At 31.5% G+C, this 25,416-nt stretch overlaps 1 protein-coding gene across 1 annotated transcript in view; it reads left to right on the top strand.

Moving 5' to 3' along the window:
• Positions 1 to 25,416, top strand: part of LOC127727729 (uncharacterized) — a 178,462-nt gene that overhangs the window by 16,290 nt on the left and 136,756 nt on the right. The window contains exon 5 of the mRNA XM_052234842.1: positions 3,226 to 3,381. Coding sequence (XP_052090802.1) covers positions 3,226 to 3,381 — 156 coding nt within the window. The remainder of the gene's footprint in view (positions 1 to 3,225; positions 3,382 to 25,416) is intronic.

Genomic DNA, 25,416 nt, shown 5'->3' with positions numbered 1-25,416 from the left:
ATTATGGACGTCATACTAAACTCCAAATTATACACAAGAAACTAAAATTAAAAATGATACAAGACTAACAAAGGCCAGAGGCTCCTGACTTGGGACAGGCGCAAAAATGCGGCGGGGTTAAACATGTTTTTTGAGATCTCAACCCTCCCCCGATACCTCTAGCCTATGTAGAAAAAACAAACGCACAACAGTACGCACAGTAAAACTCAGTTTAAAAGGAGTCCGAGTCCGATGTCAGAATAGGAAACAAAAGAAAATAAACAAAATGACAATAATACATAAATAACAACAGACTACTAGCAGTTACTGAAATGCCAGCTCCAGACCTCAATTAAACTGATTGAAAGATTATGTCTTAATCATATGAATATCAGGCACAATCCCTCCTGTTAGGAGTTTAGTATTATACCATCATAAAATATATGAGAAGAACATAACCCGTGTCATGCCAACAACTGGTTTTAGAATAAATATGTTTAATTCCGATGCAAAGACCCTATAAGTGAATCAATATTAAAGCCAAAATATGCAATTTGTAATGCCCTGACAACAGTATCGTAACTATATCCTTTCTTAATAAGTCTGTTTAAAGGTTTTTTTAGCTTTTGAGGTGAATACTGACATTTTTGTGCTTTGTGAAGAATATTACCATAAAAGATTGGATGTGAAATACCCGAACGTATAAGATGTCTGCATGTTGAGTTATATTTACGAATGATGTCCTTATACCGATGATAAAATTTAGTAAATGTTTTGACTATTTTATGATATCGAAAACCCTGGTGTAATAATTTTTCAGTAATACATAAATTTCTCTCGCTAAAATCTAATACGTTGTTACATACACGAGCGAATCGTACAAGTTGAGATATATTAACACCATAAAATGGTGACAAGGGAACGTCACCATTTAGAAATGGATAATTAACGATAGGAAATGAAAAATCATCTCTTTTATCATAATTTTTTGTATTAAGCTTCCCGTTAATGATATAGATATCAAGATCGAGGAAAGGACAGTGGTCATTGTTAGTATTAGCTTTATTTAAAGTAAGTTCAACAGGAAAAATGTGTGCCTGTGTTTTAGGAGCTTGTAATTCAGTGTTAGTCGTTAGTTGCTGTCTATCATATTGAAGTCTTTTGTCTTTTGAGGTTTTTTTTGTACTGTCTGCCGATCATGAGCAAGCCCTTCAACTGATTTTTGCAGATTCTTCTGATGGTGTGCTGAGTTCGAAGATGGTTGGGTGCTCACAAACATGAAAAACAATGTCACATTCTGAGTCTTTATAAAACCAGGAATCTGTTATTCAGTGATTGTTGTTGGTTCGGACGCACCATATTTGTAAAGTGTCATTTATATCTTATATAATTAATGCAAGGCATCAACCTAAATGTAGGTTAATTGTTCTAGATTTGCCTTTTTTTTTGGACAAAACTGAAACAAAAGTTTTAAAAAAAATGTCATAGTTTGGTAATTTCAACAAAACGTTAAAACTTCCATTGCGCATTGTTAAGATCCGTAGGGTAACCTATAGTTTCTAACATACACGTCTTTGGTCTCTCAGACTGATGGAGATAACCGGACTGTTGACATTGTGTAATATATTTTTTTTTTTTTTAAATCATCTATCTTAGTTTCTTTGTTTCATTTTAGTCTTATTCGAAAGGTTACCATTCGAATTTCAGAACTAAGTTAATAGATGAATTTAATATCTAATACAATTATTATCATAAGCTGATGTCATTACATGAATTCTAATATATTCACTTAGTTAATCGTAAAGTAATGCTTATACATGTTTCTTTTCAAAAATAGATGTCCAGTACTATTATTATTATATACAAAACGTTTTAAAGATAAACGAATGGTGGTCCAGTTGTCTCAATTTAAATTATTCTTGAGGTTCAACTAGATAAACAATATGGCGTGTTTGCACAGTGAACTTTTGTCAATTTTCTTGTAATTGTCGCTACGACAATTGGAAAATAGCCCTGGTCATCTTTGGTATATAAATATTATAACGGTTAGTCAAATCAGGATGGCTGGCGTCCGTAAGACTTTTTTAAAGGGATAACTTCAATTTTACCATTGGAAACCCTAATTTATATAGCCTCCATGTAAACAGCAACCCTCCATCATGATAGGAAACGAAAGCAAACTAGAAGTTGATAACCTTTACCTAAAAAGAAGTTTTACATGATTGTCAATGTTTTTTCATAATTCATATGGCAAAATGTTGATTCGAGAAGTCAATGAATTACTTTAATATTCAACATAAATTTGTGTTATTATATCATAGTTGTCGACATTTATGTTTATAAATCAGTAGCAAATATACGATAGATTTCATTGTGACATTCAAATACAGTGATAAAAAAAAAAATTCAAATACAGTATTTGGCAATATTTTTGAAACACTATTGGAAACAGTCACTAGCAAAGCAGTTTGGATGAAAAAGGGATATGTACAAGTCTTAAATTCACATTGTAAACATATTGCATTGTATTGCAATATTTTAAAAGTACTATATTGAAAATTATTATCCTTCTTGTAAGACGTTCTTTTAATAAATATAATTTTTTGATTTGTGATAAAGTTAAAATGAATTATTTGGAGAAAAGCTCACCTTTACCTTATAGTTAGTAGAGCTGTTGTTAATAGTATGGGTTCTACCCGTCCATTAAATATTTGTTCACGTTCGTTGGCGAAGCTTAGCGCAATTGTTGTCGGCATCCTTAATATCTTTATAAAATGAATAATTATTGCAGTACAATTCGAAGTAAAGAATTAACCATTGCCGTTTGCCTAAAATGAAATATCGTATGTAGCCTTTTAACAATTTCACAATTTTTTCTTGGGTTCAAGCAAAAGTTCAAATAATGAATATTCTGAGATATTTTTTCCGTGTGATGTTTTATAAATATTGACCGTTATTATAATCATTATAATACTGTTGTATTTAGCATTGACTTAGCGAAATAGTAGCCTCGGATGCAGACAGTGTGAAGCCCACTTCAGGCTGTGAACTTTGTCTTCAACTTTAGTTTGTAGTTTCGCTTAGTAAATGATAAACACAAATTTATTCTAAAATAAATGGTAATTGCAAGCTTATGCACATTCATATTTTGTTTTGAATAATTTCTTTTCTTATTAGTGCACTACACTTTATACATTATTTTGGTATCCTATTTTGATATTTTAACACGTAATATTGTACTTTTAGATTTCTGGACAATTAAAAGTTCGCAGAACATTATTGGCTCAGTTATGTGTTGTCCAGGATGTTTTAGTATGTATAAACTGAATGCTGTTAGAGAGGTTGTTGACGAATATTCGGGACCAGTAGAAAAAATGGAAGATGTTTTTACAAAAGACAGCGGTATAAAAATTGTTAACTATTTTGAGGACATATTTGCAATATTCAACATTTCAATATTCTTGAAAATTCTTCCCCTATATAAATGTCCGTAAAACGTTACATTTGGATAACTTAACCTTTGCATCATATTTTTAAAGTTATCACTCGTTTATTGTTACATATCATACATTTAAAATTGACTGCATTCAGACATTTAAAGATTTACTGCATATATACTTATTACCTCACTTATTGGTCTCATAGACCTATAAAGAAAGGAAATAAATGATTTTGTATCAAATCAGATAAATAAACGTTGACGCGGCTTAAATGTTTTTTTGCATATTTAATTTATTATTTTAGGTGAAGATAGATGGATGTGTACGTTATTGATGTTGAAAGGGTGGAAATTACGATATTCTAGTAATGCTAGGAATACTACGTTCTGCCCAGAAAATACGTATGAGTTCATGAAGCAACGTCGTAGATGGTTACTGTCAGATTATGCAAACGCCATATTGGTTATTCGGAAACTCGGAGCCTTGCTATCCACAAACGATGCATTTTCTGTTCTTTACGCCCTCTACTTGTTGCAACTATTTCTTATAATGCTTTTATATCCTGGGTCTACAATCGTAATGATGAGTATCGGTTTGGAATTAGTGACTGGTGCACCTCTCATCGTTGTAACTCCTGTGATAGTTGCCATAGTTTTTGCCTACTGCTTGATGTTACTCAGTGAAGTTGCTTCAACAGTACAGTTGATTATTACAAAGATTTTGATAATGGTCTTTGGAGCAGGAACAGTCTACACATTTGTAGTTTACACTGTTATTATTTTTAAAGACTTGGCAAAAGGTAGGTACAAACGATATAGCATGACATTGTTAAACTTGTATACAATAAAAACAACACTTTTGTAGTTTGTGAATACACATTAGAGGGAAATGGAAAATAAAATACAAACAAGATTATGGAAGTCTTTCTGAATTATGTCTTGCATCAGACATGATTTTAAAAATAAACAGCTAAAAGCCCTCTAGTTATCTTAAATCACAAATATGAAAATAACAATCAGTAATTGACCTCTAGTAAAAGTTGTTCCATGGTTATAATAATTTTACCTGAAAGTTATAATAAGTTTGAAATTTTGAAACTTTATTAGCCAATCAATACCAAAGAACTATGTACCTTTGTTTTTTTCCAAAGTAAACACGGCATTTCTGATACTATGTAATTTGTCAATTTATTAATACCAGATGTGAGTACACGCCAATATACAGCAATCGAACAGAACAAATATCTCAAAAGACATCGGAAGGTGAATAATAGAAAAAAAAAATCATGTTTTATTTCGTGAACGGGTTTTTAACTATTGTCTCTGTAGTATTTTAAGCTGTAAATCCACTGCGATAAATTTAACATGGACTGTCAAAAATCTACTATCAATACCAACCTCCCTTAAAGACATACACATTAAAAGACATGACTGACTGATGAGGTTCTTGAATGAACAGCGTATGAACATGCGCTATGTATATGGAATTTTACAGACAATACACATGAAGAGAATTACAAACCAATGTATTGTATATTTAAATTATCAGTATATGTATTTTCATCTGTTAACGTATACATCGTTCTACAGTATATTTTATCACTTTTTATACTTCTACAAACTAGGCTTCCAAGTTGGACATTTTGAGCACGCAGAAGGTTTTTTAGTAATGCTTATACTTGGTAGTTCCATCTATGGAGCTATGCTATACCCAACAGATATGTGGATATTAGTAACGGGTGTCGTCTACTTGTTCTTTATTCCATTAATGTATATGATACTACCTCTCTACGCTATCTGTAATATTGTGGATCAATCATGGGGAACACGTGATAATGTAAGTAAATGTTGATATATAAAAAACAAATTCAAGATATTTACGTCTGATTATATTTGTCAATCCTTCCATGAGTTTCATTTGATTTGATACCATTTTTCAAAAGATTTTTATTTCAATCATCTATAATTACACAAAAATGATTAAACAATTTAAAGTAAGCTTTCTATACGAAGACATAGGAATAGCGTTGTTGAATTCTTCTATAGTAAAACATATGATAATATATGTATATGCTTATCAATTTTTATGTTTTTAGCAAACTGCCACTGTACCAAAATTTTTTCACCTACCGAAAATTAAACGGAAAATGACGAAACGACGGAAATTTCAACAAGGTACATATGTTTTACATCTTCAAACATAAATTATAATACAAAAACTTGTATATGAATGTACATGAAATAGTCTATTCGTTAACTCGTATTGTTGCTTTATGTTAACGTTTACCTTCTATATTTTATTTGTATTAACAAAATGAGACATAAAGAAGAACTTAAAGTTAACATTTAGTCATTATTAATCTACAACGGCACGTGGTTGGGTTAGACTAATTCGATAGCCAAAAGAGGATTTTTTTTAGATTAATTCACCATTAGAGGATATACGTATACTTGACAGCGAATTTCTAGACCATTAAAAATAGAAACTTCTTCGTGCAGTGAATACCCGAAGAGTTGTCTGTGCTATAGAAATATTGACATGCCTGTGTAATTGGGGCCTGCGTGATGTATAATAAGTACTCATCTTCGCCTAGTCGGAATGAGAACGTTACATCAAATGCCTCGTATATGGAGTGCACATCAATCTGAACACATTAACCCTTGCAACTACTCTGAGGGGTCCGTAGTTGACCTACTGCATAGCCAAATTTTCTGTTTTTCATCTTTTAAATTAATAAAACGAGATGTTTCACTGTATACTTGGAAACAACAATCCGTCTATTAATCTTGGACTGATTGGTCCAATTAACAAAAGCTAAGTAGTATATTGTCAAGTCCGTTTATTTTTCTACTCATGCAAAAAACGGATATGAAAAATCAACTATGTTGTTCAAGAAAGATTTTAAATTTAGTCTAAGATATATTTTTAGTACATGTATGTTTGGCATTCTTACAAACATATTTTCAAATTGCATTACACAGGTTTGAACAGATAAAGGGGTTATACATTGAAAACCGATGGTGTCCCACTAATTGCCGATTTTTTACCAGGTTTCATCAGACGACTATAAGTGTGAAATTCACTGGTAAAATTTCGAAATAACTAAAAGATTTGAGTTTCGTGCATAATCGATCCCATGGGGCTAGAATTGAACGCTTCACCAGCACCTCAGTTCACCCCGGTTTTTTTGTGGGGTTCGTGTAGTTCAGTCTTTAATTTTTTAAGTAATGTTTTGTCATTGTTGTTTCATCTTTTGTCGTTTTTAATTTTTGCCATGTTATTGTTTGTTTTTATTGGACTGATGATTTCCGAATCATCCGCCCTTGGTATCTGTTCTCTCTTGTTTTGATACAAACCTAGACATTTACCTGTTTATTCATACCACACAATCGTTTTGAGTTTATTTCCTCAAAAGCAATTTTCTCGATTTCTTAATGGCAATTTGAAATATACCCACACAAACTTGTCAATTCGTGCTGGAGATCACAATACCATTTTGTTGTGAGGATGATAAAAATCAGTGTAATCAGAGTACATATGCTTAATCATGATAAAAGAGAAATCACACACAGCAGAAAATGTATTTCAAAAGCTGATATCAAAAAAGAAGAGAATGACTTTTAAAATTCTTTTATAATTATATTGTGGAGAATGTGAACACAGCTTCTGTACTCATACGAATATGGAAACAAATCCGCACTGAGCAATTATATTTTTACATGAAACAGTGTCCATATAAATGATTGTTACGATTTAGATTTTTTTGTAGTGCAATCGCTTTGCTATTTTTTAGTCTCGTCGAACAGAAAAATATACAAATGCGTGACTTTCCTATTCTTTGTACAATGTAGAACAGTGATGAAACTAAAATTTCATCAAACTTTCTCAAGTCGATTTGATTTATAGCATGTATACATGTATATGATAGTGACATGCCTTTTCGGGTATAATTATTGGGCGTATTAGTCTCACTAGTATAAATCATTCGAGCAATAGAGAAACACAAGAATTATATCAATAGAATTTCGAATCAATGGAAATTGAATTTATATTTCAAACTAAAGAACGAAGACAAAATTTCAAAACTTAAATCGATATCAGGTGCCCGGAATCTATCTGAATTGACCATATAATGGAATGGAAAATTGCTTTAAATCTGCGTACAATGAATTTTAGATGTTGTTGCACTAAAAAAAAATTGTACTGAAAAAAAATATGTTCAGATTTATTTAAAAACTTATCTGTTTTAATCGCTCTATCTTTTCTATATTATAATAATAGAAAATAGAAGCGTTTTATGGATTATTATTTGGTCTGATGTCATCTCACAACGATTAAGAACATTTGAAAAGAATATTATTGCATGCATGTATTTTTATTGAACAGGTGTTGCTTGTATTTTTTCATAATCATTTTTTCTTTTCATTTCGTTAAATTGTTGGTCAAATTTTAACGAAATATGTTGTTTTTTTTCAGTTAACACAACGTCACTTAGAAGTTTGAGTGCATCATCTGTTAGTTTGAGTGACTATAACCAAACTGAATTTGAATTCTGGGAGGAACTTGTCTCCAACGTTGTCGGATCGTCCGTATCAAAGGGGCTATCAAACGAAGACAGGATATTAGGATTGAAAAGGTTGAGAAAGAAGGCGTTAATGTTCTTTTTTATTGCTAATCTGATTGGTATTATCGCACTAATAGGGCTTTATGGCTTTTTGGTTCAGACTTTTAGTAGTAAATCAACATTTACCATTGTAATGGCAGTAACTCTAGGGTTATCACCCCTTATTCTAATATCCGGTAGTACTGTGTACAGAATTGATGATACCTTAAATCGTATAGGTCGATGGATTAACAATATAGCATAAAACTGAAGAAATCAGCAATAACATAATATATGGAGATAAAGAGGATATTTTAGTGTTGGACGAATGTTGTTACAGCGTGATGACTTTTAACATTCATTTTGAATTTCAAATGTCTACTCATCGGGTAAAACTTTATCTTGCATCTATCAAAATTAAAGCAAGATACATTATCTTGAATATTTCAGTGAACTCGGTCTTACTTTTTCATAAACATGATAAATCGCGTCAAATGCTTGTTTCATTTTCTTTCAGTTTTATTACCAAAATTGTCAAACATGTCATTTAAGAGTAGCCTGTCTTCCAAACTTTTATGAGGGATAATGTTTCTGCGATGGGACTATATGTGAAATATGCTAATTTAGTTCTTCAGCAGATTTGCATCAAATGCATTAAGTTTGAGGCGCAAAGACAAATACATATGACAATTTAAAATGAAAATATAGATATCTTACAGACTAATATCTTTGACTTTTGTACACAAGAACGATGTCTTTTTGGGTATAGCATTGGCTCATAATTTGGAAGTTTTGTCAGATTTACATCTTATGCATTAAGTTTGAGACCCAAAGGCAAATACCTTTGACAATTTAAAATATAAATATTGACATACTAAAGTCTTTTGAACACTAGTTACTAAATTTTTTCCACAAATTAAAAAACTGAATGGGTCTATGATTACCCATGCTACATCAATCTTTAAAGACTCAAACTTGCAAAACACCTGTCCTACCTAAAATATTTTGTTATCCCCGCAGATAAAGCTCCAAACAACGTGCGTAAAAAGAAGAGTACAAACGAAGCACTCAAAGTTAAAATTGGTGATTATATTACAAAACTCAACCATGGTCTCTAATATAGACTGTACCAACCTGACAACATTGTGAGATCGCGGTATTTCAATGGTCATGTATATGAATCAGACGAGGAAGGAACTAGACATCGGTTCGAAATTTTTGAGGAAATATGCAAATAACTGTAAAAATGATATGTGTGTAAATTGACTTCAATAGCATGCTTTCCATATTTGTTTTTATATTGTCAGGTACCATATGTCTTTTTATAATTTCTGTTCATTGATCATTATTTATTGTCGATAACACACGTTTGAACCTTGGGTTGATAGTTGTCTCTTTGGCAATATCATACCACATCAGTATTTTTATCTTACAATATTTTTCGGAAAATGTACGTTTCCTACCAATTTGGTTTAAATTTTTAAAAATCCCATATTTCCGGTTTGCTTGCAGGTTGTTAACATACACATTTCATTATTTACATCCATAGGTAATTCACATGATATTTAAACACAAAGACCTGACGAATGGTTTCACTATTACCGAATATTACCTACATTTGTCTTGCGACATATACAATTATCATTATCTAAAAAGTAGACAATCAAAACGTGTTTCTCACTTCTGCACTCGTAAATTGAAACTTATTTTCAAGTTTGCAAATCCGTCATGCATATAAAAATTCAAAATAGATTTTAGTCTAGTCAATTTCACTGTGTAGTATTCGTTTTTTGTCTTAATATTCAGGCTATGCGTTATCCTATTTTTGTTTCTATATATATATATATTTTTTTTTTACATTTTACTATGCAAATATTACCCCACATCACTGTAACTCTAAAACAAAGAATACTGCATGAACACAGACCTTACTCATTTTTTGTTCAATACTATTACAGTATCACTAAGACAAGTGTTAATTGATACTGTTAACATCTGTTATTTATCCATGTTTTCCTTTTGTATATATGTTATGTATGTTTTGTTTTGTACTCTCCCTTGATAAGTTTTGAGTGCCCTGTCAATCAATGTCAGCTTTCAGTCCGTGTTTTAATGGTCTGTACAAAATGTACATCATATGCTTATGTTTGAGTATATATTCATTATTAGTTTTGATAGTTTTGACTGATCAATGTTTTTAACATTAATCTGTAAATTTGTAAACTATATTAATCACAACATAACTCTCCCTATTATCATAAAAAATGTTTTTATCCTCAGTAGTACTATTCAGTTTTTGTTACTGATCGCAGGAATTGAGCAAAATCCAGGTTCAGATCAGAGTAATAAAAAGAATTTGAAAATAGTACACAATAATGTGTGTAGTTTACTTCCTAAGTTAGACCTCATTAACAATGAACTACATGATGATGACCTTATTTGTATATCAGAATCTCATCTCGACAAGTCGATTAATGAGGACCAAATTAAATTAAATTGGTTTCATAGACCTATAAGGTTAGATAGAAATAGACATGGTGGAGGTGTGACCATTTTTGTGAAAAGTAGTCTACATTTTATTATACAGAATGACCTATCCGTAAGCAATCTTGAATTACTTTGGGTTGAAGTGAGGAATTGTAGTAATGAAAATTTTTTAGTTGGTATATTATACCGGCCTCCAAACTCAAATTCTCATACAATTATATGGAACTTATTTATTGAGTCAGTAGACAAAGCACTTGATTGTAATTTGCCACTTTTCCTTTGTGGTGATTTTAATTGCGATATGTTGTTAAACACAAGTAGCTCTTTTAAAAAGTTACTTAAATAAAGGCAACAGTAGTATACCGCTGTTCGAAACTCATAAATCGATAGAGATATAAACAAATCCGGGTTACAAAATAAAACTGAGGGAAACGCATCAAATATAAGAGGAGAACAACGACACAACAAAAACACAACATTAAAATGTAACCCACACAGAAACGAACTATAATGTAACAATGGCAATTTTCCTGACTTGGTACAGGACATTTTAAGAAAAAAATGGTGGGTTGAACCTGGTTTTGTGGCATGCCAAACCTCCCGCTTTTATGCCAATGTAAAATATAACATTAAAATGACAACATTACATGACATGACTACAATACAAATAAATGGGAGAACATATAGGACAAAGAAACACACGAATAATAGCTAACAAAAGGTACTACGCTTAAAATTTAATACGCCAGACGTGCGTCTCGTCCACACAAGACTAACCAGTGACGCTCAGATGAAAAATGTTTGAAAGCCAAATGAAGTACAAAGCTGAAGAGCACCGAGGACCAAAACTTCCAAAAAGTTGCGCCAAACACGGCCAGGGTTTTCTGCCTGGGACAAGAACATCCTTATTATTTAGAATAATTTATACTTTTAAACTTAACCGTTTAAATTAGGAATGTTGTTTTGGAGTCTACTAACTTTACAACCCAAACTGGAACTTGTATTGATTTATGTGTGACAAATCGCAAAAACTTGATTAAATCAGTAACTGTTCTTACTCCAATATGCAGTTCTCATTCTCCTGTTTCAGTTGAAATTTCATTTAAAACTTTTAAACAACACTCGTTCAAAAGACAAATTCGAGATTTCAAACGTGCAGATCCACTTGTATTTGTAGTATTTGTATTATTTGTATTTTTATCCATTTGATGAGTTAAGCCTCTTTCAACTGATTTCTATAGTTCGTTCTTATGTTGTACCATTTTACCACTGTCCCAGGTTAGGGGGAGGGTTGGGATCCCGCTAACACGATTAACCCCGCCACATTCTGTATGTATGTGCCTGTCCCAAGTCAGGAGCCTGTAATTCAGTGGTTGTCGTTTGTTTATGTGTTACATATTTATTTTTCGTTCATTTTTTGTACATAAATAATAAGGCCGTTAGTTTTCTCGTTTGAATTGTTTTACATTGTCATTTCGGGGCCATTTATAACTGACTGTGCGGTATGAGCTTTGCCGTACGGTGACCTATAGTTGTTAATTTCTGTGTCATTTGGTCTCTTGTGGAGAGTTGTCTCATTGGCAATCATACCACATCTTTTTTTTTATAGATTTAGAGGGTCTTAAAAACCAGTTGATCAAAACTGACTGGAATGATGTAGCTTTTAACTCAAATAATATAAATGATGTTTATATGAACTTTGTCAAAACATTTGAAAGTACTGTCAATAGATATATACCTACTAAAACTATTACAGTCCGACCAAATGATAAACCATTTAAGAACAACTCAATTAGAAACAAGATAAGACATCGTAATAGAATTCACCATAAAGCGAAAACTTCAAATAGTCCAGATCACTGGAAAAAATTTAGAGAAATTCGTAATGAAGTTATCAGTTTAGTTAGAAAGGCAATAGATGACTATAAGTGCAAACTGATATCACAACTTATTGATAAAAATATTCCTCCTGGTAAATGTTGGCGCAATGCCAAGTCGGTGTCAAAATTTACAAAAAACAGAGATTCACCCCCTTTTTTAGAACATGATGGCCAAATTTTTATTCATCCATTGGACAAATCAGAGATCCCGAACAATCATTTCGCTAATATAGCTAATATTGATACGGAACCAGACATTCCTGATAATAACGAGCCTCATCCATGTCATTTAAACAAATTTGTCATCACTGAGAAAGAAATTTTAGACCAGTTAAAGATTTTAAATATAAATAAAACAGCTGGACCTAACGGTATCAGTCCTAGAATTTTAAAAGAGGTTGCTAGCTTTATTTCTAAACCATTAACTAAATTATTTAATTGTCTCTTTCAGTTAAACAGGTTCCATTGTTATGGAAAATTGCACATGTTTATCCTATTTTCAAAGGAAAAGGTAGTCCACATTCAGCTCTTAACTATCGTCCATTTTCTGTTACTAATATTGTTTGTAAGATTATGGAAAAGGTTCTTTTAAAACACTTGTATAATTATATGAGGAGTAATAACCTTTTGTCAAAGTTTCAATCTGGATTCCAACCAGTAGACTCTACTGTTAATCAGTTAATTGAAATATATCATAAAATTATCAGTAATATGGATAGTGGAAGGGATGTAAGTATAAATAAGAAGATATGGCATGAGTCCAAATGAGACAACTATCCATCCAAGTCACAATGTGTTAAAAGTAAACAATTAAAGGTCAAAGTACGGCCTTCAACACGGAGCCTTGGCTCACACCGAACAACAAGCTATAAAGGGCTTCAAAATGACTACTGTAAAACAATTCAAACAGATAAAACCAACGGTCTAATCTATATAAAAAACGAGAAATGAGAAACACTTATGAACCACACCAACAAACGACAACCACTGAACAAAAGGCTCCTGACTTAGGACATGTGCATAACAACGCAACGGTTTAACAGGCACCATCCTTCACCCTAACCTGAAACAGTGGTGTAACATTACAACATAAAAAGACACACAATAAAATATCAATTGAAATGGCTTAACTCGATCAAAAAGACATATTCACAAAAAAAAGTAAAATTACACTGAACGAATAAGGTTTGTATTTTGTAATGTATCTAGAGCTTTAGATAAAGTTTAGCATAAAGGACTTTTATTTAAACTGAAACAATCTGGCTTAAATGATCAGCTCTTATCTTGGATAGAAAGTTGTCTTTCGGATCGTCAACAAAAGGTGGTTTCAGAAGGCTTTTCATCAATTCTTAGAAGTATACATGCAGGTGTCCCTCAGGGATCAGTTTTGGGACCCTTTCTATTTCTCATTTATATAAATGATATAGTAAATGATATTGTTAATGACATTAGACTTTTTGCAGATGACTACTCTTTATTTGTTATAGTAGACGATGATCATGCTGTAGCAGCTGCTTCTTTGACTGATGACTTAGATGTTGTCTCAAACTGGGCAAAATATGGGCTGTTCAATTTAACTTAAAGAAAACAAATAATATTGTATTTACTACAAGGGAAAGGGAGCATTCACCTGTATTTTTCTGGGAAAAATGGTGAAGAGGTTGAGAAAATAAATATTCACTGTCATCTTGGGATAACATTTCAGTCATCAGCTTCACGGAACACACATATTGATAATATTTATAAAAAAGCATGCTCTCGTTTATCTGCGCTTCGACAAGTTAAACATTTATTAGACAGCAATTCACTTATACGTGTTTATTATGCTTTTATTAGACCTATATTAGAGTATGGTGATATTGTTTGGGGCAATTGCTCCCAGCACGAGTCCGAGCTTCTTGAAAATATTCAAATAGAAGCTGCTAGAATTATTACTGGACTTCGGCGTAATTCCTGAAGACAAAAACTTTATATTAAATTAGGATTAGAAACTCTGGAGAATAGACGAAATAAACACAGTCTTGCATCTAAGCCCTTTAGAGTGACAATTTCATATCTTCTCTCAATTATAAAATGGTTAACTAGAGCAATAAATCTGTCGTCTCATGCTGATAAAGGGACAGATAATGTAACTTAACAAACAGATGTTTAAAACAAAAAAACTGAGTTTCTTTTCAGTAGAGATGATGATACACAATGTGTCCAGTTGCTAGTATTACCACTCTAGGAGAGAATCAATGAAATTAATTGAATTTTGTTTATTTTAACATTTTTATAACAAATCATTGAAATTAGATATTATAAAGGATGAAGGAAAGTTTGTGATGTTATATTTCACTACACATTAAAAACAAAATTGAATTTTTAATTTGTCTTCCTATAATTTTTAATTTGTATTACATGTTCATGTTTGTAATTAACTAAATATTTGCATTTATAAATATTGATAAGTGTTGTGCATTTTCTATTAATTCCTTCATGCAACAATTACCATCTATTATCATTAAAAGCAAACATGTGGTATTCATCAACAAACAAACTTATAATTGAAGTGACAAATTTATTTGAAAATTTTGTGTTTTCTAAGAGGTGTATCTGATAAGCTGATTATCAATCCAACATCATTTTGATGTGATTTCTTGGGTTTAGTTGTAGGACTGTTTATGTTTTTCGCCACACGATCAACCCGATTATACTTATAATTTGTGCTTTTTATGTACTCTTATATAGATTTGCAGAATCGGGAATGCAATCGTCCACTTACGAGGTTTCTGAAAACATGCATGATCAAGAGTTAGTTCATTCTTATTCAGACTCACCGTAATTGGATTGTTTCTGCACAATTTACAAGAAATGCTTTTTGGTATAGCATTGTACTTTAAAAATTTGGACGCTTTCCTCCTTATTTCGATATTATGAAGTCAGTAATCAAATATTGGTACAGGTTGGAAAATCTTGAGTCGTCTATTCCATTACTTATATAGGCATATTTAGAATCAAAATTATTATTTCAGAGAAAAGTCCATTCTTGCTATGGTTCGATTGAATTTCCAATGAATAATATTTGCGGATTAGATGAAAAGTTTGAACATTCTACAAAACACAAATTATTCACATTAAACAAAATCAGTTAAATCTATAATTTTCAACTATACGAGAACATTTAACTTAACAAGATGTTCTGAGGGAAATATTGTCAACATATTGCAAGATTAAATATAATTTTGGAATTAAGAAATATTTAACCATTTTATTAAGCAATTTGAGCAGTGGAGAAATAGTACTAATCTCAAAATATATGTACATAGGTTGCATATTGAACGAGGAACGTATGATCACGTATCAGGGTAAATACAATTGTCTAGTGTGCTCTCAGGTGAAATAGATGATGAAGAGCACTTCTTGTTCTGGTGTTCAGCCAACAATAATTACAAGAAATTGTATGTTGAATTTAGTTAATTCTTAACGAATCAACTTAACGTATCTTAGTCTATCTAATAAACTTACATTGCAACATAAATGTGAAAACTATATTATCTTGCTTAAGTGACCTAATCTCTATAATATAATTTCATTATAGGTACCAATTTTACTGCACCAGATAAGCATTTCGGCTTTTAATGTCTTTTCCGTGATGCTCGAGGCATTGAAAATTAGAAAAAAAAGAACTGATAGAACTAATGAAAACGTTGATGAGCTAATAAAACCAAAAAGGACCAAAATATTTGCCAAACCCGTGAGGAATCAGAGCTATGCGCGAGGGATATACATGTTCATTCCTTAAACAAAAATATTTCCAAAATTTCATTTTCAGCAAATTACATTAAAAATATGTCCGCATTTTTCGAGCTAGTTCATAAATGTTACTGCGCTGGTGGTGATATCCTCGGGAACTAACAGTCAGTGGAGAATAGTCTGTAGCTGGCTTTCCTAGGTTAAACACGATATACCAATGATGCTAATATTATTCCTATTACATTTAATATCGTTTATACACCTGTTTTCAAAATAACCCATGCATGCAGCTTGTACTGCCACAAAACTGCGAATGTGTGCACTCCTCTAATTTTTATAGTGTAAATTTGAATTACTTTATTAAACATTTTACATGTTATTATACAGTTGTTTTCCTGGATGGTTGCATCTGAGACGTATTATTTGCCTAAAAAGTAAAATAACAAAAATACCGAACTCTACGGAAAATTCAAAACGGAAAGTCTCTTAACAAATGGCAAAATCAAAAGCTTAAACACATCAAGCGAATGGAAAACAACTGTCATATTCCTGGCTTGGGACTGGCATTTCCTTATGTACAAAATGGTAGATAAAACCTGGTTTTATAGCGAGCTAAACCTCTCACTTGTATAACAGTCGCATGACTTATTAAGTTATTGTTCAAAGGGGATAACCGAAATTTTTTTTCACAAGATGAAATCCATTTTATGTTCACATGTTCTCCGTATGATGTAGCAAGACAAATTATTCTTGAACAACATTTTCCAAAGGTTTCCCTATTTGTTCAATCTAAACCTCCAAGATATACTAGTAGTAATTTGGATGATGACTAATAAAGAAATTATATATATATATATATATATATATATATATATATGTATGTCTGCCTATGTGTAGTGACAACTGTAAATTATACCTTGTCCATCGGATTTCTTATGATTAAGAAATGCCAGGCTTTAGAATATTTATAAAGTGCCTAGAAAATCAACCTAACAATGTTAGAGTAGATTTGATTCTTTACTTCCTCCCCAAGCGGGGCTGGAACCTGTACTTTTCACTTCATACTTCTACGGCAACACCGCCTAGCATTGCGCAGACGCCTTATCCCCTCCTCTAACTATAGCTGATAAAAATCAGCTTTCGTTTCGGGAGGTGTTACCTTCTCGTAGGAATTAAACAAGGACATCTAGACGCAATACACAAAGTATTTTAAGTGTACAGAAATGATCATCTACTCATCTCTTTAGTATAATTACAGGATGCTGTTCTATTTTTAGAAGCATACAATAACTGTAAATTTATATATATGTATGTCTGCCTATGTGTAGTGACAACTGTAAATTATACCTTGTCCATTGGATTTCTTATGATTAAGAAATGCCAGGCTTTAGAATATTTATAAAGTGCCTAGAAAATCAACCTAACAATGTTAGAGTAGATTTGATTCTTTACTTCCTCCCCAAGCGGGGCTGGAACCTGTACTTTTCACTTCATACTTCTACGGCAACACCGCCTAGCATTGCGCAGACGCCTTGTATGCTTCTAAAAATAGAACAGCATCCTGTAATTATACTAAAGAGATGAGTAGATGATCATTTCTGTACACTTAAAATACTTTGTGTATTGCGTCTAGATGTCCTTGTTTAATTACTACGAGAAGGTAACACCTCCCGAAACGAAAGCTGATTTTTATCAGCTATAGTTAGAGGAGGGGATAAGGCGTCTGCGCAATGCTAGGCGGTGTTGCCGTAGAAGTATGAAGTGAAAAGTACAGGTTCCAGCCCCGCTTGGGGAGGAAGTAAAGAATCAAATCTACTCTAACATTGTTAGGTTGATTTTCTAGGCACTTTATATATATATATATATATATATATTAACTGTTACTGTATATTAATGAACATGGTTAGCATGTAGAAATACCGTGAGTGATTTTTGTTAAGATGAATAAAACTAGAGTTATTTCTCTTCATACAACTAGCTCTTTTCCTCATATTAATTGTGTATATGATGTGTTTTGTGAAATTTAAAATCATTACTAATAGATAAGAATTTAAAGGTTTATATTTTATTATTATTGTTTTCTTTGTGATTCATATATTAATTGAAATGGCATTTGTGGACCCTATAATTCGGACTAAAGATATATTTGTATGGTATTGTATACAATAACCTCGGTGTCTCTATTTTCCTGACAAAATTTATCTGTCCGTGCATACCTCTTTTAAGATGAGGAGGTATTGTTTTGTTCAACCATTAATTTAGAAAATTCATAGGACTTTAACAATAGAATTTAATAAATTATACATGACCAATGACTCTTGTCATTAAGTTTTTCGATGCCACACTTTTATATTTCATTTATTGTGAAATCTTATGCCAATTATATTGTTCTCAAAATCGTAAACTATTGCTGTGATTACTACTTTTTATAAAATTCATGCAATTTAAATCGTATTTCAGTTGTACATTTATAATCTTAACTGTTTATAGTTAATGTGTCTAAATATTAAAAATATATAGCAAGTGGTGTTCCGTTTGGGTCTTTATGACGGTTTTTTTTTCAACGGACGGACGGACAGAAAGAAATACAGACGAACGGAATGACAGATAGGAAAAAAATTTCGTAGCATGGGGTATAATCCATACCGTAGGTGTGTAAAAGCCTACATAGTTGAAATTATTAACTTCTTTTAAGCAAAAACAATCCGTAGAAGCATGGACAGTCTTATACATGGGACATAATATATTGACACTCGCCGTTTTCACTTTCAAAAGGCTGCACCACTTTCAGTGAACATGACATTCTTCCACTTTCCATGTAACATGACTATTAAAAATAAACAATTTCCCCACTTCTTTGCTATATATGACAGTCAGTTTATAATTTGTGGAGGAAGACGGAGTACCCAGAGAGAACCAACAATCTTTAGCAGGAAAAATCAGGCAATCCTTGTTGATCAAGACCTGAGTCGTCCCCTGACGTGACCAGGTTGCAGACTCACATTAAAGTTGAAAGGCTAGTGACAAGACTGGTTCCATAAGATGTTAATTGAGATAGAACAAAACATTATTCAATAGCTTTTATATGAACAAAGCAAAAGGTCTAAAATGAAAGCTCAGCAGTTGATTAGACTCATAAAACTGACCTAATATCTGAGGGATATAGTGAATACTTCTGATCCTCATACATTGACATGATCAATACATTTTAGTGTCAATTGACCATGACTGTGAGAGTCCAGACTAAATCTAATGTAAACTAGGAAAAATGCATTTCAAATGGACCATGATTAAAGAAAGGGAAACGAGGGTTGAACACCAGATTAGTTTCAATAAAATGGATATAACTGGTATAATGATGTAAATGTGTACCACATATTATTGACTTACAACAGTACTGTTAACATGATCTTATCACCATTTTACAACATTATTTATGTCAAAATTTCAGACAATGACTGAGGACAGCCGAGCTCAAATAAAAACGCATGCAGTACCTGTTGCACTCATACCCCACTCCAAGTATCGGAAAATATGAAGTAGGTGAGACAGATCAGAAATGAGAGCACACACATTACTTCATAACTTCTGAGGTACTGGACAAATATGAATTAATTTTGTTCATTAGCATTGGAGAATTTTATTGAAGATCATTCAACACATTGAAAAATTAAAAGAATGAGCAAACAGAAAATAGGTATCAGACAGATCTGAAAAGTCCTAAGATGCTACACTTGATCAATGTTGAGCTACTGACCAAATAGGACGTCATTCTGTTATGAGCAGTACCTGAGAAAATTGACAGAAATATTTGTTGGACAAACAGGAAGACAGACAAGGTGAATGCAATATAGCCCCAACTCCTATAGAGTAGGGATATACATGTAATAGGAAAATAAGCCATCATTGCTAATTTTCAGTACAAACGTTTATTAATAAATATTATTATTTCAATAACCATACACAATAATCCTTCATTTAATCCATATCAAGATAGCAGCTAGACTGCATTTCTCTTAAGTCAATTTTATTACTGCAATATATATATATATATAACAAATAGTCTCTAGCTGGTAATCAGTGAACGGTTTGATTGCAAGTTTGTAATACAAAAAGAGTACATTCTTAAAAAAACACATCTTGGCATACATCATTGTACATTGACAGAAAAAAATCAAAAGCAGTATACTTCCTATGTTTGAACAAAAAATGATAAAGCAAAGAACACGAAGTATAGTTATAAGAAAAATTATTATGAGTAAACAATTTGCTGTGAAGATTACAATTGGTTCAAATTTAGAAATTATGTTATTTATTGTAAAAAGGTGTGTCTTGATAAAGGGAGATAATAGCTGTTTTTCATTCCATTATAAATATTTGTCAAACTTGTAATAGCTTCTTCTAAAATTATTAGAAAATAAGTTTTTATTCAAAAAACGAAAAAAAAAACACTTGAAGGTTTTTTTAATAAAATGTTCTCTCTCCACTTTCATCTAACAACTATAGTCATGAAAAATGTCTATCATGAAACAAAATTAATTTAATCTAAATAATGAAAATTAAGAAAAAAAGGTGTAATTATTTTTAGTACATGTACTTTCAATTAAATCAAAAATACTTTACCCTCTTTCTAGATTTATTCAATCCTAATCCACTGGCAGGTGTTAGTAATTTGATTGAAAATTGCTGATAAGAGATTACTACAATAATGTAAAAGAATAGCTTTAAAGCACCTGCTGTAAGATTGAAACAGAATAAACCTTCAAAAAGTATCTCTCTCTCTCTATCACATATGCAAATCAGATGAATTTAAAATGTAAAAAGAAGAATTTTATATCCAAAATATATCATTAAATTTCAAACCAACCCATATAATGCTATTTCCTAGAACTTAGTTTACAGTTAATCATTTTTTTTATTTATTTTATTTTTTACATTTTTGTTTACTAAGCTCTTCAAAATGGCAAAATTTTGATTACATCTGATGAGCTCCTATTAATGTCTAATTAATTACTTTTCACCAAAGAAAGCGACCAGAATAAGGAGGTAAATAGGTGTATTCCCTCCCCTTGCATTAAACTTCACCTTATTAGCTCCTCATTCATCACACCTGGATTTTGCTTTCTCACTTGTATAACAGTCGCATGACTTATTAAGTTATTGTTCAAAGGTGATAACCGACTTTTTTTTCACAAGATGAAATCCATTTTATGTTCACATGTTCTCCGTATGATGTAGCAAGACAAATTATTCTTGAACAACATTTTCCAAAGGTTTCCCTATTTGTTCAATCTAAACCTCCAAGATATACTAGTAGTAATTTGGATGATGACTAATAAAGAAATTATATATATATATATATATTAACTGTTACTGTATATTAATGAACATGGTTAGCATGTAGAAATACCGTGAGTGATTTTTGTTAAGATGAATAAAACTAGAGTTATTTCTCTTCATACAACTAGCTCTTTTCCTCATATTAATTGTGTATATGATGTGTTTTGTGAAATTTAAAATCATTACTAATAGATAAGAATTTAAAGGTTTATATTTTATTATTATTGTTTTCTTTGTGATTCATATATTAATTGAAACGGCATTTGTGGACCCTATAATTCGGACTAAAGATATATGTGTATGGTATTGTATACAATAACCTCGGTGTTTCTATTTTCCTGACAAAATTTATCTATCCGTGCATACCACTTTTATTAATGTGTCTAAATATTAAAAATATATAGCAAGTTGTGTTCCGTTTGGGTCTTTATGACGGTTTTTTTTCAACGGACGGACGGACAGAAAGAAAGACAGACGAACGGAATGACAGATAGGAAAACAATTTCGTAGCATGGGGTATAATCCATACCGTAGGTGTGTAAAAGCCTACATAGTTGAAATTATTAACTTCTTTTAAGCAAAAACAATCCGTAGAAGCATGGACAGTCTTATACATGGGACATGATATATTGACACTCGCCGTTTTCACTTTCAAAAGGCTGCACCACTTTCAGTGAACATGACATTCTTCCACTTTCCATGTAACATGACTATTATTCTGCGTTGAAAGGTTTAACAAATGACATAATACACATAGAATAGAACAAATGACTGTGATCTAGAAATTGATAATGAAGGTCGGCTGAAAACAAAACTTTCCGACAAAAGAGATGATTCAGCTTCCCAATTGTGAACTTTCCATTTCTATGTAGCAACATTCCAGCAGCGCCTGCATACGGAGTATATATCTCCCAATTGATACGCTCTCGGGCTTGTATTTCCTATCATGATTTCCTTGATAGGGGATTGCTGCTCACAAGGAAGCTATTAAGCCAAGAGTTTCAAATGGTGAAGTTGAAATCATCCCTTCGTAATTTTTACGGACGCCATCACGAGTTGGTTGACCGTTATTGAATAACCGTTTCACAGATGATATCGGATATGTTCCTTATGTCGTAACTACAATACCCTTCCCTTTTCACGAATGTGACCTACCGAATTAGACTACTTACCGGATTTGTAATAACATAAGCAACACGACGGGTGCCACATGTGGAGCAGGATCTGCTTACCCTTCCGGAGCACCTGAGATCACCCACATGTTTTGGTGGGGTTCGTGCTGCTTAGTCTTTAGTTTTCTATGTTGTGTCATCTGTACTATTATTTGTCTGTTTGTCTTTTTATTTTTGGCCATGACGTTGTCAGTTTGTTTTCGATCTATGAGTTTGACTGTCCCTCTGGTATCTTTCGTCCCTCTTTTGGCAACGTATTTGACACCAGTCTACTTAAAGTTGTAAGAAGCACCTGCTGTTTGGCTGAAAGAGAATAAACCTTCACAAAATATTTTTCTCTCCCTCGCGCGCACACACACACATCAGATGTATTTAAGTTGTAAGAATACTTTTGGATCCAATACAACTTATAAATTTAGAACAACACACTGCCATTTCCTAGAACTTAGTTAACAGTTTTTTCTTCTTTTTTTTTTAGTTTTTGTTTCTTTTATCTTTTTTTTTCTTTTCTTTTTTTTACATTATTTCTTTACTAAGCTCGACAAAATGGCAAATTTTGATAACATCTGATGAACCATTAAATAAACTACACATAATTATTAAAGTATAATAAATCAACTTTCATCAAAGGAAGCAACCAATATTAGGAGGTGAACAGGTATATTCTCTCCCCTTGCCATAACTTCAACATATTAGTCGTCATTCATCATACTTGAATTACACTTCCTGTGTTGAAAAAAAAGTATAAAATGATACACTTAATATAGCATGATTGTGAAAATTTAGATATAAAATGAAAATTTATTATCTAAATTTTTTGATATGTAGTGTGTATGAAATGCATTTTTAAAAATACAGTTTTCAATACACAATGTTATACTCATCCAAGATTTATCCAATTTAAACAAATTGACAGGTGCTTGATTATTTCAATACAAAAAATTGTAAAGAATAACCTGCTGTTTTGCTGAAAAAGAATAAACCTTTACATAGTCTCTTTCTCTCTTCCATATACTGCATTTTTCCTTCCTCTTAGATTAATCTTGTTTAAACCATAAATGCAAAAAAAAAAAAAAAACACTAGCAGTGACAGTCTATTGTCAAACAGCTCGTTAAAAAATGGTAATAATATTATGAGCTTTATGGTTGAAACAGGATAAATCTTTACAAATGAATATTCTAACTTCTCACATTTTAACATAGTGACTTTCAAAATCTAAATTTGGAAGAAAAAAAAACTTTTCTAATCAAACAAAAACATTGTAGCTTTAAAATGAACAAATGTAATCTTCACAAAACCTTTTCGACTCTCTCTATCCCTTTCACACATTTCATTTTTTTAAATTATATTCGACTCTCTCCTGAATTATATAACATATAAATAAAAAAGGTCATGCTAAACAAAGTTTTTTTTTTATCACTAGTTATATTCTATTGTTTTGTTATTTAGTAAATAGTTTATCGTGCAAATCAAAGCCTTATGAGTGAATAGGATGATGGTTAATTATAATACTATTATATTTGTTTAACCCTGAAGAAAATAAATCACTGAAATTGTCTCCCTTGAAATAATTTTCAGCATTGCAATTTGTTACCCCTTTTTCAGTAGAGTTGTATGATGCATACGTTTTTTTGTAATTAAAATGTCTTCAAAACGATGAGTTATTAATGAAAAAAAACCATTCCTTTAGCAATGAGTCATATTTCAGAGTACTGATGGTCTTTTTGTTTTCACCCATATGTTCTATTTGCAATAGTTGGTCCCCTTCTAGGAATGGATTGTATAAATGAAGTTGAAAAATCCTAGTGGTCATTTTTGGTTAGAAAGAACTAGTTTAAAAATATATCTACAGAAGGTAATACAAAAATAATTGAATACTCGAATTTTATACAAGGATATAACCAATCTCTTAATAATGCATTTGTGATGTGTTTTTATAGTAATGCTAACTTACCTTAACATCAGATAATGTCTTCCCATTAAGTCCATCTAATCATGGCACTTTGTGAATACCAGCATTGAATGAAGCTGAAAAATAAATTTAATTATCTTGTTTTACTAACGTAAGATACTTATTTATTCTTCAACTTCTAATTGAAACAATATTTGAAAGCAATATAAAATATTGATCATTTCTATTTTGGATTTTGTGTCTTTAGATTTTCTGTAAAAGTTATCCATCTGAGTAGCCATTCTAAAGAATCAATGCTCTAAAGATATTTTTTTGAACAAGAATAGTTTCCCCAGAACAATCACATCCGTCATTCTGATTGGATTTTGTTCTTATGTATTTTCCCATATGGTCACAAGTAAGAGTTCCAAGATCACTGCAAGATAGCTGACTGGGTCTTTTTGATACATGACCATTATAAATCAACTTTCTAAATATTAAAAATAAATTCAGAAAAATTACCTCATGATTTACATTGAACCACTTCAGGCTTGAAGTAACAATCTCTTGACAACTTCCTGTTTGCTATTTTCATCCTGAAAAACAAAGTGTTTAACGTTAAAATATAAGATATAATTGGAAATTCATATGATCTGATTTTAATGATATTTAAAATTTAATTAATAATATAATTTAACTTTCGAAATATTCATTCAATTTTTCTTCTCATTATAATCATGAAATAGCACCCAACTTTTCTTTGTGGCTTTCTTTAATTTAAAAATTCATGGATGTATTAAGGTTCAAATCATTTGCTGAATGAATTTAAAATATGCTACTAACCGATCTGTTGATGAAATGCTCTTTTTCATTCTCAAGTGTAAAGAA

The sequence above is a fragment of the Mytilus californianus genome, unplaced genomic scaffold (assembly GCF_021869535.1).
Source record: "Mytilus californianus isolate M0D057914Y unplaced genomic scaffold, xbMytCali1.0.p SCAF_2, whole genome shotgun sequence".
Lineage (NCBI taxonomy): Eukaryota > Metazoa > Mollusca > Bivalvia > Mytilida > Mytilidae > Mytilus > Mytilus californianus.
Note: the sequence above shows the minus strand (reverse complement) of the source record. Positions and strands in the feature narration are given on the sequence as shown.